General features: G+C 60.5%; 6 protein-coding genes across 8 annotated transcripts; 5 read left to right on the forward strand and 1 right to left on the reverse strand.

The window, feature by feature from the left end:
* Nucleotides 1-883: 883 nt before the first annotated feature.
* Nucleotides 884-2,233, forward strand: JDV02_008694 (uncharacterized protein). Its single transcript, XM_047990316.1, has 3 exons — nucleotides 884-1,561; nucleotides 1,639-1,986; nucleotides 2,035-2,233. The coding sequence occupies exons 1-3, from the start codon at nucleotides 965-967 to the stop codon at nucleotides 2,119-2,121; spliced, it is 1,032 nt and encodes a 343-aa protein (XP_047846323.1). The 5' UTR covers nucleotides 884-964; the 3' UTR covers nucleotides 2,122-2,233.
* A 326-nt stretch (nucleotides 2,234-2,559) lies between these two features.
* Nucleotides 2,560-5,284, forward strand: JDV02_008695 (Polynucleotide adenylyltransferase). The gene is made up of 3 exons (XM_047990317.1): nucleotides 2,560-3,858; nucleotides 3,942-4,659; nucleotides 4,721-5,284. The coding sequence occupies exons 1-3, from the start codon at nucleotides 2,705-2,707 to the stop codon at nucleotides 5,018-5,020; spliced, it is 2,172 nt and encodes a 723-aa protein (XP_047846324.1). The 5' UTR covers nucleotides 2,560-2,704; the 3' UTR covers nucleotides 5,021-5,284.
* Nucleotides 5,285-5,680: 396 nt separating this feature from the next.
* On the forward strand, nucleotides 5,681-8,649 carry HGT1_4 (high affinity glucose transporter). Of its 3 annotated transcripts, none has more exons than XM_047990319.1 (8): nucleotides 5,681-5,885; nucleotides 6,006-6,372; nucleotides 6,595-7,079; nucleotides 7,209-7,388; nucleotides 7,489-7,770; nucleotides 7,887-7,908; nucleotides 7,958-7,986; nucleotides 8,097-8,475. In XM_047990319.1, exons 1-6 carry the CDS (start codon nucleotides 5,837-5,839, stop codon nucleotides 7,901-7,903), a joined length of 1,380 nt encoding a protein of 459 aa, XP_047846326.1. In that variant the 5' UTR covers nucleotides 5,681-5,836; the 3' UTR covers nucleotides 7,904-7,908; nucleotides 7,958-7,986; nucleotides 8,097-8,475. The 3 variants fall into 3 exon arrangements, with proteins under 3 accessions (XP_047846326.1, XP_047846325.1, XP_047846327.1); XM_047990318.1 differs by having other exon boundaries at nucleotides 7,887-7,899; XM_047990320.1 differs by having other exon boundaries at nucleotides 7,489-7,899; nucleotides 7,965-7,986; nucleotides 8,097-8,649.
* Nucleotides 8,650-9,345: 696 nt separating this feature from the next.
* Nucleotides 9,346-11,149, forward strand: JDV02_008697 (uncharacterized protein). Its single transcript, XM_047990321.1, has 3 exons — nucleotides 9,346-9,688; nucleotides 9,812-9,946; nucleotides 10,007-11,149. The coding sequence occupies exons 1-3, from the start codon at nucleotides 9,494-9,496 to the stop codon at nucleotides 11,099-11,101; spliced, it is 1,425 nt and encodes a 474-aa protein (XP_047846328.1). The 5' UTR covers nucleotides 9,346-9,493; the 3' UTR covers nucleotides 11,102-11,149.
* Nucleotides 11,150-12,083: 934 nt separating this feature from the next.
* On the forward strand, nucleotides 12,084-13,481 carry JDV02_008698 (4-hydroxy-2-oxoglutarate aldolase; the record flags this gene model as incomplete). The annotated part of the gene is made up of 1 exon (XM_047990322.1): nucleotides 12,084-13,481. The coding sequence occupies exon 1, from the start codon at nucleotides 12,312-12,314 to the stop codon at nucleotides 13,479-13,481; it is 1,170 nt and encodes a 389-aa protein (XP_047846329.1). The 5' UTR covers nucleotides 12,084-12,311.
* A 188-nt stretch (nucleotides 13,482-13,669) lies between these two features.
* Nucleotides 13,670-14,595, reverse strand: JDV02_008699 (uncharacterized protein). The gene is made up of 3 exons (XM_047990323.1): nucleotides 14,357-14,595; nucleotides 13,914-14,071; nucleotides 13,670-13,809 (listed from the first exon to the last, which is right to left on the reverse strand). Exons 1-3 carry the CDS (start codon nucleotides 14,516-14,518, stop codon nucleotides 13,743-13,745), a joined length of 387 nt encoding a protein of 128 aa, XP_047846330.1. The 5' UTR covers nucleotides 14,519-14,595; the 3' UTR covers nucleotides 13,670-13,742.
* Between the last annotated feature and the right edge of the window lie 253 nt (nucleotides 14,596-14,848).

Consider the following 14,848-nt stretch of genomic DNA (forward strand, 5'->3'; position numbering starts at 1 on the left):
CTTCACGGGCGTCTTGGCTCCAACATGAGCATTGGGATATGGATCGTGCGAAAGAGGGGCTTGTGCTTCTTTATGAGCGGGATTTACTGGGGAATCTCGGACTTTCGACACACCATGCAGGGGGCAGTCCCCATCCGCAATGCAGGGTTGGCCACTTCGGGACGATACCTGGCATGAAGTGCAGTTGCGACGGTGGACTACCTAGGCATTGATTGCATCAACTCACCCCAGCTTTCGCCGTGTTGAATACAAGGAAAGTAGCTTCACTTGTTTCCCAATCCAACCCGCATATTGACAAGCGTGTTGTCCTGCAGGAGCGGTGTGGCCTGTCCCCTTCGTCACTGGCCCCCTTTGCCTACCAATCTCGTGTCGATGCGCAGCGTGTGTGCGAATTAGGCTGTACGAATACACAAACGTAGTAACTGCAGAGGGCAGCAGCAGACGCATCGAAAAAGGCTTGTACGAAGGCATGAGCTTCATACTCATTCCTCTGCACGAGCAGTGGCACTGGCATCGAATGCACATCCCCCTCGTCGGCCACGGTTCGGGTATCCGCCGTGGCTCATCGTTAGGGTAGCGTGAACATGATTCGAAAGTTCGGACAGCCAGCTCCGTCTCTAGTCTCCACATGCAACCGTTTGATCTTGTCGACGATGGTGGGCCGGAGGAGGGCGCCAAAGGTCACCAGGTGGAGTATATCCGTAGCCCCGGTCGCTCTGGTTTCCTCATAACTTCCACGGGAATAAAGCGACTGGGTGTGTCTAACAGACGCCAAGGACGCGCAAACGTGGTCCAATGCGCCTTTGTAATCGAACCTAATAAACATCGCTCTGTTGCGGCGCCTCAGAGGTTCTCGGCGGCCCCCCTACGTGGGGCCTTGGACATTCAAGGTTCGCCGTCGTAAGAATCCCCTCCCGAGTCGTCTCCGTAGCTGTAAAACCCATCATCAGCCCATACAACCAGAATGGACGGCCGTGACAAGAAAATTGCGTGTATCGTGGGCGCCACCGGCAACCAAGGAGGCTCCGTTGCCCGGCGATTTCTCGAAGCCGGCTTCCACGTCAGGGCCCTCACGCGCGACACCAACTCGGCGGCGGCCATCGAGCTCACCGAACAGGGTGCTGAGCTTGTCTCGGCCGATCTGGGCGATGTCCAGACGCTGAAGTCCGCGTTCTCGGGAGCCAATGTCATCTTCAGCGTCACCAACTACTGGGAGCCCTTCTTCCGTCCCGACTGCCGCGCTGCCGCCGAACAGCAGGGCGTGTGCTGTCGCGAGTACGCCGGGGACGTCGAGCGCCTGCAGGGCAGAAACATTTCAGATGCCGCCGCCGCGACAGTTGCGTCGCTCGATCCTAATGGGTTCCTGGTCTCGACCTTGAGCCACGCTGAAAAGTGCAGTGGTGGCAAGTTTAAGGACCTATATCACTTTGACGCAAAAGCAGACATCTTCCCGACATATGTCGAGGAGACATACCCCGAGCTTGCTGCCAAGATGTCCTGCATCCAAACTGGCTTCTTTTACACGAGCTTCAACATCTTGCCGAACTCGTACTTTGGTAGAGTGCGTATTTCCCATAGGCTGCCTGCAGGGCTGTCTCCCAGTGTCCCCCAACTCTTCACTGACGGTTTGAGATGCAGCAAGCCGACGGTAGCGTAGAAATGGCATTCCCAACGTTACCAAACAAGGCCGTGCCGCATTTAGACCCAGTCGGTGACTTGGGCAACTTCACCTACGCCGTGTACCAGATGCCCGCGGGCAAAGCCTACATGGCGGCTGGGACGATCGGCACCTGGCCCGAGTTCCTGGAGACATGGAGCAAAGTCTCAGGGTACCCAGCGAAATACAAGCACATCACTACGGACGAGATGGTAGCCGCGACCCCAGACAGGGATTGCGGAATCGAAGTGGCAGCCATGTTTGCGTACTCGTCCGACCCGGGATACGACGGCGGCATGGACCTGCTCACGGCCGAAGACATTCGCAAGGTGAGACTCGTTGTCCAGAGGGCACGGTGCTTGAGCTGACGACGACAGGCTGGGATTGCGTGTCCGATGACGTCCTGGCAGCAATGGGCAGCCAGACAGGACTGGCAGGCCATCATGGAGCGTTTGGGGCAGTAACTGCGCAGTGATGGGAGCCGTGCCAATGCCTGCTCGAATTTCCACGGAGGCAGGCAGCTGAAGCCGCATTTGACTGAGTTTTGGAACAATAAAACACACTTGAACGATGGCGATTTCGGTTCCATGACCATGTGTACCTGCAGAAAACGTGGTGAAGGAGCGTGCAGCATGGGACGGGTCACCTCAATTTGGATTCGGTCCCGAGCTGTCGGTATCGTGCAGCAGGCGGCGCCCAGAGTGTCGGGTGTCCGTGCGTGCAGTGGTGCGCTGTGGAGGCGCTGGATCCGCCGGCCGCCAGCGACTCACAGCGATCCCGCAGCGCAGTGAAACATCCTGGCCCGAAAAAGGACTATCGGCTGACTCAGCGCGCGCACGACCCACCTCAGATTTTCCTCGTCATCTGGACATGGAAATGTTTTGGGCGCGCTCTACCTCACACAGTCTACACTCTACGCGTACTCTTTCCAACCTCACCTCGCAACACTAGGCCCCTGCAGCTCGGTTGACCGTCCAGCGCTTCATCCTTCTTGGTGAGCACAAGAACACGAGACGTACCTGGCTTGCTCGTTGCGGCAACATCTCCATGTCTCGCAACGATGCGCCAGGATGGCGCGACGACCGCGGCGGCGGCGGCGGCGGCGACTCCTACCGCCCGGGGCAGAACCAGTCCTCCTACGACAACAGGTGGCGGCCCGGCGACAGCCGTCAGCACCGTAACGAGGGCTACGACTCCTACCGCGGCCGCGAGTCACATCGCGCACCACCCCACACCGACATGTACCGACCTCAGGTTCCGCAGAGCGACTTCACCTTCCGAGCACCCCAGCCGTCGAATTCTGAACCTATTCGCTTCACGGCAATCAACGGTCCTCGTGCGAGCGGACCACGCGACAGAAGAGGCGGCGGTAGACGCGGCGACCGCCGTGGAGGATCGTCGCGCGGGTCTGGCCGTCCGGCTTGGAGGCCGCCGCACCCTGCCGAACGCAAACTGGTCTCGGGCACGGCTATTGAGGGTCCTGGCGAGCGCGTAAATGACCCAGATGCCGCGGCCAAGTTCCGAAACTTGGATGAACTTTCAGATGACGACGAAATTGCCATGGACATTTCTGATCAAGAGCCCGAGTCTGAAGACGAGAACCCAAAGAAACGAATCCGGACGGACAAGACGAGCGAATCGGACAACTCCGTCCCCAAGTGGTCCAATCCCGATCCCTACACTGCGCTACCCTGTCCAGACGAATCTACGCGCAAGAAGAGGGACATGGTGAAGCTCATTCGCAAGGCCCGCGTGGAGGAGACTAAGCCCAACACCGAGTCGCCTCCCGAAGCCGAGAACTTCATCCCCATCGGCATGAGCAGCGATGAGGATGAGGGCGAGGACGAGAAAATCGCGCCAATTGTTGATCTCCAGCTGCCTGCGCGACCGCCCACGGGCCCCCGTGCCGACCGCTTGGACAGCGCTTCGGCAAGAGCAACCACTGGCGGGGCAGCGTTGCACAACGGCAACCCTGTTCAGCCCAACATCGCCGGCGCTACGCAGGATCACTCGGGCCCTCTTGGCTCACGCAAGCGCACCGCTGACGACACCATCAAACCGCCCGATTACGGCCAGCTGAAGAAGGGCAATATGCGCCCGTCCAAGGGCCTGCTGGTGCCGAACTGGCAGCCCAAAAAGAATGAAGAACCATGCCCGTGGGCCGTGATGGATCATTCTGGTGAAAAGAACATTGGCATTCAGTGAGTGAATAGCTCCCCCATGATTTTCTGCACACAAATGGGGTACAAGCAAAACCGCAAAACCCATTTCTGACCCGTTGCAGGTTGCACAAGGAGATTATTGATTTCTACGAATACGTGCGTCCTCGAGACTTCGAACAGCGCATTCGCACCAGGCTTGTTGAAAATCTCCAGCGAGCCATGAGACGCGACGGCCGCAACTTTGCTTCGGCTGAGGTGCGCCCATTCGGATCCTTCATGTCCGGCCTGTACCTTCCGACGGCGGACATGGACCTCGTCGTCTGTTCTGCAAGCTTTATGAGGGGTGGTCCGCCTACGTACCTCAGCGCCAAGAGCTGGCTGTATAAGTTCCAGAAATTTCTCGTTGTCCAAGACGTGGCGGACGGAGACTCTATTGAAGTCATTGCCCACGCGCGCATCCCGCTGGTCAAGTTTGTGGACAAGGCCACGGGCCTCAAAGTGGACGTGTCCTTTGAGAACTTGGGCGGCGTGCGAGCTGTCGACACCTTCCTCAAGTGGAAAGAAGACTACCCCGCGATGCCGATTCTTGTTACTGTTGTGAAGCATTTCTTGCTCATGCGTGGTCTCAACGAGCCCGTCAATGGCGGCATCGGTGGCTTCACGGTCATATGCCTGGTTGTGAGCATGTTGCAGATGAATCCCGAGGTGCAGAGTCGCACCATCAAACCGGAGCATCACCTCGGCGACTTCCTGTTGGACTTTTTGGACCTCTACGGCCGCCACTTTGAGCACGAGGCGAATGCCATCTCTCTGACGAGCCCAATCGGATACATCAACAAGGTGAGTTGATTTCAGCCATTCCGTTTTTGGTACCTCTCCATGTGCTGACCAGTCCCTGCAGAACAAGGTCAAATCGCTAACCTACCGGAACCGTGACCGCCTCTCCATTATTGATCCCAACAATTCTTCCAACGATATCTCGGGTGGCTCATCCAACACCCCGGCGATACTGGCACGCTTCCATGATGCCTACTTGACCCTCACGGATCGCATGAATGAGCTGCAACGCCACCCGGGGTCGACCAAGGGTGGCATCCTTGACGTCATTCTGAGAGGAGACTACTCCTCGTTTCGAATGCAGCGAGCATACCTGAAGCTCGTGCACGAAAAGACCATTGGACCCTGTTCCGACCAGGACTGAGCGAGTCGTCACTACGGCCTACTTGACTTCAGCATTGCATTGGCATGGCGTTTCGTGTTTCGAGATACCACACGGCGTTGCGATAGAGCTGCATACCAGCCCCCGACGGATTAGATGATGGACCAGGCGAATGGATTTGAACATGTAGCATAACGATGGCTCACACCATATTGATGGCCGCGATGGCAAAGGGGTTTCTCTGACCTGCCTTCCGTCTAGGGCCACCTCTCAGGAATTGGGCGAGCCGCCGCACAAGAAAAACTCATTTATTTTGTTCTCTCTGGTGGTGCAGACCGCTAACCGCGGCAGTGACATGGCGCCGGACGTGCGAACAAGTGCCCACGAGGCGCGCGCTGACTGTTTACAGGGAATTCAAGTCTGTTGCATGGCCGAAGGCGTCTACACACCTTTCGGTCTTGCGGGATGAGTCAAGCAGCCGGGCTAGTCTCGGCTGTCCTGATATTCGGCCGGTGGCTTCGGTCAACATCTTTCCTCACTGCAATCCTCGCTGGGCGGGGGTTGCGGAGAGGATACGCGGCCAGAGAGTGCGACCCTGTCGGACGTGAGGGATGAATCATCTGACTCAAGCCCCGTCGAGCCGCCTGCGGACTTTATGTGGCTTTCCGGTGACTCGTGTGACCTGCCATTCGACGCGTGGGGAAAGTATATTATCGATACCGCGCCGGAGGGCGGAACGCGATCCGATCCGAAGCCACAAACCTAATCGCGGATACGCTGGGTTGAAGAAAGCGCCGTCTCGCACCCCTGGACGCGACGCGGCTCGCGGGGCAGAGCGCTTCCAGCCGTAACCAAGTCATGTATAGAGTCACAAACGTGTACTTTGTCTGCTCTATCGCCGCGCTAGGCAAGTATTCCCCCCTCCACCACCTCTGAGGATGGTGCGAGGAGTTGGCGATCCAGTGGGCACACGAAAAAATAGCTAACAGCTGGCTCTCCCCTTCTTTGCCGGAGGAGAGCCTCCCAGGGGGAGCCCTCTTCGGGTTCGACATTTCGTCCATGTCAGGCGTGCTGGGCACGCAGGCGTACAAGCGCTTCTTCGGACACCCGACGTCCTTCACGCAGGGGACCATCACGGCGTCGATGCCGGCGGGGTCTCTGGTCGGGGCGCTGGCGTCGTCGATTACGGCCGACCGGCTGTCGAGGAAGGCGGCGCTGCAGGTGAGCTGCGTGTTCTGGATCGTGGGCAGCGCGGTGCAGTGCTCGGCGATGGGGGTGGCGATGCTGTGCGTGGGGAGGGCGATTGCGGGGGTGTGCGTCGGGATCACGAGCTCGATTGTGCCCGTGTATCAGTCTGAAGTTGCGCCGAAAGAGATACGAGGCCGGGTGGTGAGGTGAGTAGAGCTTCTTTCTTCTTCTTCTTCTTCTCTTACTCTTGGTGCTGTCTTCGCATGCGCACTTTCTTAGGTGGTGGCGGTAGCGGCTGTTGTGAGGGTCAGGAGAGAGAGAGAGAGAGAGAGAGAGAGAGAGAGAGAGAGAGAGAGAGAGAGAGAGACGCTCACAAGCCCGCAAACGAAACAGTAGCCGGTCAAGGCAAACTGACAACGCTTCCCAAGCCTCCAGCAGTGGGCCATCACCTGGGGCATCCTGATACAGTTCTTTATCCAGTACGGCGTCGCGGAGGGCGTGTCGGGCGGGCCGCGCGACCCGGGGCAGTCGACGGCGGCGTTCCGCATACCCTGGGCGGTGCAGATGGTGCCGGCCGTGGCGCTCTTCGCGGGCCTCTGCTTTTGCCCGCAGTCGCCGCGCTGGCTGGCGTCGCGGGACCGCTGGCACGAGGCGCTCTTGGTGCTGGGCGCGCTGCACGAGGGCACCTACGGGCGGACCCCTGGCGGCGGAGGTGACGGCGGCGGGCGCATGGCGATCCACGACCCGCGAGTGAGGGCGCAGTACCGGGAGATCGAGGACGCGCTGCGCTTCGAGCGCGAGCAGGCGGACGGGAGCTTCGCAGCGCTGATCAGGGGCCGGATGGTGCGGCGGGTGGTCCTGGGCATGAGCATCCAGGCGTGGAGCCAGCTGTGCGGGATGAACATTATGATGTGTGGGTTTTGCCCTTTGGCTCTCTCTGTCCCTCCTTTCTTTGTTCACTGCTCTCTTGCCCAGAGGACATTCGCGCTTTTGATGTGGCTGCGCTGACGATATGGCTGGGGGGCGGCGGCTACGACGGCAGATTATATCGTGTACGTGATGGAGGGCGCCGAGATTGGATCCCCTCTCCTGACCGCGTCGATTCAGTACGTCATCAACGTCGTGCTGACACTGCCGGCGATTTTGTTTCTCGACAAATGGGGTCGACGGCCGTCGCTCGTCATCGGCTCCTTTCTCATGATGACCTACCTATTTATATCGGGTGAGCACCCCTTGTTTCCCCCCCTTCTCCCCTTACCACTCTTGTTACGGCTGGTTGGAAAGAAAAAGGTAACATGGGCTCACCGCGATATCACGTTCAGGCGCACTACAGCACCACTACGGGCGTCCCAATACAATGGCAACGGCCACGCCGGGCAACATGGACATCAGCTGGGTGGTCGTGGGCAACCGCGGGGCGTCGTGGGCCATTGTCGTGAGCTCGTACCTGTTCGTGGCGACGTTTGCGACGACCTGGGGGCCTACGTCGTGGACGTACCCGGCGGAGATATTCCCGTCGCGGATCCGCGCCAGGGCCGTGAGCGTGTGCACGGCGACAAACTGGCTGTTCAACACGGTGCTCGCGTTTGCGGTGCCGCCGCTGTGTGAGTGACAATAACAACTTGGCAAGACTACTACGGGACGGCGGCCCCGGTGGTCGATTTTCCTTGGACTGTAGTACAGCAACGCTGACTCGCAGGTGTTCGTCCCTCCTCACCAGTGTGGCACGTCAAGTGAGAAATGTGTGCTCTCACGTCACGGGTATAACATTCGCTGACCTGTGGCTGGCAGCTACAAGACATATTACATATTCGGCTCCTGTAAGTTCTCCAGTACACCACCCCCTCGTTGCAGACGTCACGAAGTGGAGGAAGGGATGGCGAGAGGCTCATTCCGTTGTGGCTGGCTATCTGACCCGATATCTGAGCAGTCAACGCAGCCGCCTTCTTGCACATGCTCCTCATGGCGCACGAGACCAAGGGGTACACGCTCGAGGAGATGGACGACGTGTTCGACCGGGGAGGACACGCGTGGGAGAGGAAGAAGGCGCCCGCGAGCCGGCTGGAGGCCATGCAGACGCTCATGGAGGAGGCCCCGAACGTGCAGCCCCCGGGGAGGCGCAACACCCGCGAAAAGTCGGGCCTACCCTGCACGGCGCTCGAGGAGGAGGTGGCACACGCGTGAGGCGGAGTTTGCTGAGCACGCAGGAACGGAGAAGAAGGAGTGGGTGGCTATCCGGGAGGGTGCTGGTGGTTCGCGAGGAATGTGGGCGACTCTGGTGTGATCGCAAGACGTCGTCCCCAAAAGGGGCCTTGATAGCTCGCTATCCATTCAACATTTGGGCCTCTGAAAAAGGTCGGCTGTGTACTGGCAGAGCCGTGAAGTCGTGAGCCGTGACCCAGGAAGCAAGCCCTGTGCCATGGACAGGGTGCACATATGAGCGTGTAAGTGGCCCAACCTACGTAGAGTAAGGGGCCGCCGGGTCTCCCTAGTCGCCAACGTCTGGTGGTTGCCTGGGAGTTGACAGCTACTTTACTCATGGGTCGTCTTACAACTTCATAATCCTGAGGCCGCTATCAACTCGAGTTCGAATTGGCCACTCTTGTTCCCTTGGGCTGTTATCGGCGTGTGCGTGGAGACGTGGGCGCACCGCTCTCTGACCGGGCGACTTCGGCGTCGGGCCTCCGCAGCGGGCCGCCGTGGAGGAGCAGGTGAGGGGGAGGGAAGAGGAGAAGGAGGATGGAGCTGGCTGGATAGCCGCCCCGCTGGTGACCCCCACGGATGGTTGATGGCTTCTTGTCCCTGGTGGCACCAGGACAACAAGTGTGCTTCACGACGCCATTTGTCCGGGCCAAGGGGGGGAGGGGGTGTCGCTCGGGAAGCGAGTGCGGTGCCGATGCCGGCTGGCGGCGTGTGTGAGGTGTGGGTGGTTGTAAAGAGGTGACTTCTAGAAGCTGAGTGTGTCTTCTTGGCGGCCTTGCACTTGCCCCTAGGTAGTGTTAGGCACTGGCCGGCCGCTCGCTGGCGACGGGGGCTGTAGTGGCAGGCACAGGCCAGGGCCGCGGGCGCTCAGGGTCGGCTGCCCCTCCACGCCTCACCCACTCACTGTAGCCAAAGAATGGAGGGCGTGCCCCTCACCAGCATCATCGCGGCGGGGACTCAAGGCCGCCCGCCCGCAGGAGCAAAGAACACCAGGGCATCCACGCCGACGGCAAACACCATGGGTCACCACTAAATCGCTGCTGTCCTTCCTTCTTTCCTCTCCTTCTATAAACTCCTTTGCATTGAACCACCTTCACCTTCATCTCGCAAGCGACACTGCCCGCCATGTCGCCGCTCGACTTCTATCCCGCCTCGCCCAAGGAGGCGCTGGCCAAGCAGTACGTGGGCAAGTCGATCCGCGATGTGCCCACGCCCGCCGCCGTCCTCGACGTGTCAGCCGCGCGCCGAAACTGCAATCGCATGCTGCAGGCTTGCGAGCAGCTCGACCTGGGATGGCGCGCCCACGTCAAGACGCACAAGGTAAGTTGTGCCGACCAGCTCACATCTACCCTCTCTTCGAGTTCCTATGCGCCCTATCCCGCCTCTTCATCACCGCTCCTAGGCTTTTCTTTCTCATTGGCAAGGGCGTTCTGACACGGATAGACTGTCGAATTGACGCGCCTTCAAGTCGGCGATGATGCCAAGCGCCCAGCCAACCTGGTAGCCTCGACGCTGGCCGAGGCCGAGTTCCTCGTTCCCCTCCTTCAGGAGTACCGGAGCCAGGGCCGGCGCGTGAACGTGAGTGCCCACGACCGTCCGCTCATCCATTCGATGCGTCTTCTGACGAGCGGTCTTTAGATCATGTATGGCCTGCCCTTCCCGAAAAACGCCCTCTCCCGCTTCGCTGCCATCGCCAAGGCCCTCGGTGAGGGAGGCGTGTCCATCCTGCTCGACGACCCGGCTCAGCTGCCCATCGCGTCTCAGATAAAGGAGCTGTCCGGTGTGGCGCCACATGCCTACATCAAGGTCGACATGGGTGGGCGCCGGGCTGGCATCCCCGTCGACAGCGCGCAGTTTGCAACTGTGACAGAGGCTGCTCTCGACGCTCACAGCCAAGGAAGCATCATCCTCTCGGGCATGTATTCCCACGCCGGGCACTCGTACGGCGGGGACAGCCGCGCGGCAGCCATCAAGATGATGGGTGCTGAGCTCAGCGCTCTGCTGGACGGGGCGGATCGCGTGCGCAGCAAGGCTGCCGAGAAGGGCACTGCCAATCCTCCATCGTTGACTCTGTCGGCTGGAGCGTCGCCGACCGCCCTATCAGTGCAGAACTTAGTGTCTGGCAAGCATGGCGACGACGATGTCACCCCGGAGCTGCAGACCGAAGTCGACTCCCTGAATGCGCTGCTCAAGACGATCAGGGACAGGAAGCACGGCGTCGAGATCCACGCTGGCGTGTACCCGACGCTCGACCTACAGCAGCTCGCGGCACACAGCATCAAAGCCACACACCTGTCCTGGGGCGACGTTGCCTTTACCCTGCTCGCCGAGGTGCACAGCATCTATCCCGGCCGCGGTGCCGACGGCACGGACGAGGGCCTCGTGGGCGCGGGATGCATCGCCCTGGGCCGGGAGACGTGCAAAGCCTACAAGGGCATGGCTATCCCGACGCCTTGGGGCCGCGAGGGCGTCGAGCTGCCGACATGTGATGTGGAGGACTACACGGGGTGGATGGTCGGCTGGGTATCTCAAGAGCACGGAATCCTCCAGTGGCGCTCTGGCAGTAAGACGCAGGTTGCGGAGGCTGACAAGAAGCTTGAGGTTGGACAGAAGCTGAGACTGTGGCCGAACCACGCATGCATCACGGGTAGCCACTTTGGTTGGTACTTTGTGGTGGACGAGGACAAGGGGGATGAGATTGTGGACATTTGGGTCCGCACGAGGGGGTGGTAGACGACGATCGGAAAGACGAAAGCAGAAAGCAAAAGGCATGGCATGGCGCTCATGAATAGAGAAAGAATGAAGCCGCTCCGGCCGCGAGCATTGACCAGTGCAGCGTCTTCCACGAACGAGGTGCTCGAGCGAGCGCCTCTTGGCCTTGGCCCTGTGCGGCTGCGGGAGGCGTCGACAGCTGGAGGCTTGTTAGACGGCGACCCCCACGTGGAGGCTCCAGCTGCCCGTCGTCGAAAGGAGGCGCCCGAACATGCACGGGGCCGCCGCCAACCCATTTGGTTGCTGGCCGCAACTCCCACCAACCAAACAGGTGGCCTGCGCTGCGCTCGGGGAGGCCCGTAATAAGTCCCGATTGGCGAGGTGCTTGCTTGATGCAGTGAGATGGATGCACGTCAGTCGACGTCTAATCGGGATCTGAGGGTTGGAACGTTACGTGAAGAGTGTCTGTCTCTGTCGATGAACCGACTCGACGATGGCGGCATCATGGCGACAGGACAGGGGCCAGCCAGGCCGGAGCCTCGACCTGACTCCGTGCGTGCATATCAAAGCAGTAACATGGACATCAACAGCAGCGGCAGCGGCATCAGCAGCAATTCCGTGAATTGTCGGTCGGGTGGCAGTCAATATGTTTCCTCCGGCCTGTCTGCATGGACAATAGCAAGCCAGCATCCCCCCCTTCCCTTCGCACTATGCGGCCGATCCCTCACAAAGGGGCGGCGGCAGGTTGGGGGCCGTCGTCAATGCGGAGGCGGGCGGCGAACCCGGCGCGTACAGCATACGTGGGGGGCCATCCGCCACCACGTTTGCTCATCGAGGGGTAATGAACAAAAACCTAACGCCATTATGCATATTGCATGGGTTGATCAAACACGCGCGCCAGAGGAGACTCCGATCCGGGGCCTCGAGCGTGGGATGATGGCACCCGGCATTGGCGAACCGGCTGGCCTTCTAGATCCTTTCTGCGGCTATCCGATGCCGGTATCTACGGACGTGGGGAGCTGAACAACAAACAAGCTTTCAACTGCCTGCCTGCTCTGTTCTCTTCTCCTCCGTGCCGTTCTCCTCCTTGTCCCTTTGTTCTTTCCCCCAGATACATCTTGTACGTTGTGCGCGCGTGCAAGGCCGTCGAGAAGACCCAAGTTCGCTCACCAGTCACCATCAGGTCGGCTTGCGAAGACTCAACTCAACGCTCCCCCTCTCCGCATTCATCATGTCTCCCGTTGCTACCAGCCCGCGCCAAAACGGGAACGGCACGGTGTCGTCGTCGTCGTCGCCCGTCCGCCCGCTGCACCGCGGCATCTACGTGCCCACGGTAGCCTTCTTCGACCCGGACACGGACGAGCTGGACCTCAAGGCCACGGCGCGACACGCGACCCGGCTGGCCGGCTCGGGCATCGCGGGCCTCGCGGTGCAGGGCTCCAACGGCGAGGCGGTGCACCTCCTGCCGCACGAGCGCTCCCTCGTCACCAAGACGACGCGGGCGGCGCTCGACGCCGCGGGCCACACCGACATGCCCCTACTTGTGGGCTGCGGCGCGCAGTCGACTGTGGAGACGGTCGCGCTGTGCCGGCAGGCGGCCGCCGACGGGGGCGACTACGCGCTCGTCCTGCCGCCGAGCTACTACGCCGGCCTGTTCGCGGCGGACGGAGCGACCGTCCTCGACTACTTCACGGGCGTGGCCGACGCGTCGCCCATCCCCATCGTCGTGTACAACTACCCCGGCGCGACGCCCGGCATCGACGTCAACTCGGACGTGCTCATCGAACTCAGCCGCCACGCCAACATTGCGGGCTGCAAGTTCACCTGCGGCAACACGGGCAAGCTGGGCCGCGTCGCCGCGGCGGTACGGAGGCGCCACCAGCAGCACCCGCACCAGCAGCACCGTCGGCGTGAAACAGCCGCCACCGCTGACGACGATGACGAGGAGAGGGACGGCGAGGGGGAGAGCGGCTTCCTCTGCTTCGCTGGGTCTGCCGACTTCACCGTCGCCTCGTACGCGGCGGGCGCGGCGGGCGTCATCGGCGGTCTGGGCAACGTGGCGCCGCGGAGCTGCGTGCGGCTGTTTGAGCTGTGCGAGCAGGAGGCTGCCGCCCCTCGAGCTGGAGCTGGCAGCGAAGAGCGCGCGAGGACGACGACGACGACGACGACAAAGGATGAGGTGAACGCGGTGCAGGAGGTGCTGGCGCGCGGCGACTGGGTGTGCATCCAGACGGGCGTCTTGGGCGTCAAGGAGGCGCTGCGGGCGTTTTACGGCTACGGCGGGTGGGCGAGGAGGCCGCTGCCGAGGCCGAACGAGGCGGCGAGGGACAAGATTGTCGAGGGGCTGCGCGAGCTGGTGGACATGGAGAAGGGGCTTGAGGCCAAGAAGGCGGCAGCGTGATGGGGGAGGCAATTGGTTGGGTGGTGATGTTTATCAGCCGAATACGAAGCTTTTATGCACGTAGCGCAATATTCGAATATTCGAGGTCAATGGTCGAGTGATGACGGCCCTTGGATGATTTCACGTAAATGTTGCAGCTGAGTATTTCGCCTTCACAGATTCAATGGAACGGACCGCTCGTGAGTTTTGTTCAATGTATTTTATTTATTTTGTTGGTCTTTTATCGGCCCCCACCCCTTTTTATTTCCTTGATCCCTGCGCTTACAAGACAGCCGTGCACTCAATCTCGACGTCGGTGTTGAGCGGCAGCGTCTTGACGGCAACGCACCTGCAAACCAGCATCAGTCAGCACTCATCGAATTCATGACGAAGAAGAATACAAGAATCGCAGCAAGCAATCAAGAAACGGGGGGGAAGGGAAGGAAAACGCACGTCCGGCAGGGCTTGACGTCGCCCCAGTAGGTCGAGTAGACCTCGTTCATCTTGGCAAAGTCGTCCATGTTGGCGAGCCAGACGTTGACCTTGACGACCTTGTCGAGGGTGGTGCCGGCGGCCTCGAGGATGGCCTTGAGGTTCTTGATGCACTGGTGCTGTGGGGGTTGTCAGCCGTCATGGTCGTCGTCATCTGTGGCCGCCCGAACGGGGGTGGGTGGCCTCTGCATCGACAGCATGCAAGCGACGGTGGTGGTGGTGGTGGTGATGGATGGCGGGGTAGCTCTCGCTGGTCTGCTACCCCGCCATGCCACACGCGCAGCGGTGCAACGCACGCAAGCACGCATGCACGCGCCCTCCTCCTCATCACCACCACAACCACCACGCAACGACGCACGCATTGCCGTCATGCGGAATTGGATTGTGGAATGCACGTTACGTACCGTGTGGGCCTGGATGTCGCCGTCAATGAGCTTGCCCGTCTCGGCGTCCATGGGGACGGCGCCGGAGACGAAGACCATGCCGTTGGCCTTGATGGCCTGGCTGTAGATGCCCGGCAGCGGCGGGGGCGCGTTCTTGGTGAGGACGGGCTCCTTGGTGGCCATTTTGTCTGGCGTTTTTTTGGTTTGAAGAAGAGGAGGGAAGAGGAACTTGGGGTTGGAGAGACAATGGAGGAGAGATCGGGCCGTGTTTCTACGTGTGCGCGAGAGGCGGCGGGCCCTTTTTAAATGGCACCTGGATCCTCCATCCATCCATCCATCCATCCATCCAGCCTCCTCCTCGTCTGTCACCATTAGTTACTTGCTACCCGAATTTGCTAGGTTAGGTAAGGTAAGGTACCCAAGGCACCAAGGTAGGTACGGCTGCTACCTTGGGTCGCTTGAGTGAGGGGACCCATTCCACGCCTCCATATCTGTTAGGTCACTGGCGGCGGG

Source organism: Purpureocillium takamizusanense, chromosome 8 (genome assembly GCF_022605165.1).
Source record: "Purpureocillium takamizusanense chromosome 8, complete sequence".
NCBI classification, from domain to species: domain Eukaryota; kingdom Fungi; phylum Ascomycota; class Sordariomycetes; order Hypocreales; family Ophiocordycipitaceae; genus Purpureocillium; species Purpureocillium takamizusanense.

Coding starts and splice junctions, on each gene's coding strand:
- JDV02_008695 (XM_047990317.1), top strand. CDS start 2,705: ATGTCTCGCAACGATGCGCCAGGATGGCGCGACGACCGCGGCGGCGGC. Junction 3,859..3,941: donor GAAAAGAACATTGGCATTCA/GTGAGTGAATAG, acceptor GACCCGTTGCAG/GTTGCACAAGGAGATTATTG. Junction 4,660..4,720: donor CAATCGGATACATCAACAAG/GTGAGTTGATTT, acceptor CAGTCCCTGCAG/AACAAGGTCAAATCGCTAAC.
- HGT1_4 (XM_047990318.1), top strand. CDS start 5,837: ATGTATAGAGTCACAAACGTGTACTTTGTCTGCTCTATCGCCGCGCTA. Junction 5,886..6,005: donor CTGCTCTATCGCCGCGCTAG/GCAAGTATTCCC, acceptor AGAGCCTCCCAG/GGGGAGCCCTCTTCGGGTTC. Junction 7,987..8,096: donor ATATTACATATTCGGCTCCT/GTAAGTTCTCCA, acceptor ATATCTGAGCAG/TCAACGCAGCCGCCTTCTTG.
- JDV02_008694 (XM_047990316.1), top strand. CDS start 965: ATGGACGGCCGTGACAAGAAAATTGCGTGTATCGTGGGCGCCACCGGC. Junction 1,562..1,638: donor CGAACTCGTACTTTGGTAGA/GTGCGTATTTCC, acceptor TTTGAGATGCAG/CAAGCCGACGGTAGCGTAGA. Junction 1,987..2,034: donor CGGCCGAAGACATTCGCAAG/GTGAGACTCGTT, acceptor TGACGACGACAG/GCTGGGATTGCGTGTCCGAT.
- JDV02_008699 (XM_047990323.1), bottom strand. CDS start 14,518: ATGGCCACCAAGGAGCCCGTCCTCACCAAGAACGCGCCCCCGCCGCTG. Junction 14,072..14,356: donor GCGACATCCAGGCCCACACG/GTACGTAACGTG, acceptor CAACCCCCACAG/CACCAGTGCATCAAGAACCT. Junction 13,810..13,913: donor GACGTCAAGCCCTGCCGGAC/GTGCGTTTTCCT, acceptor GCTGGTTTGCAG/GTGCGTTGCCGTCAAGACGC.
- JDV02_008697 (XM_047990321.1), top strand. CDS start 9,494: ATGTCGCCGCTCGACTTCTATCCCGCCTCGCCCAAGGAGGCGCTGGCC. Junction 9,689..9,811: donor CCCACGTCAAGACGCACAAG/GTAAGTTGTGCC, acceptor TGACACGGATAG/ACTGTCGAATTGACGCGCCT. Junction 9,947..10,006: donor GCCAGGGCCGGCGCGTGAAC/GTGAGTGCCCAC, acceptor AGCGGTCTTTAG/ATCATGTATGGCCTGCCCTT.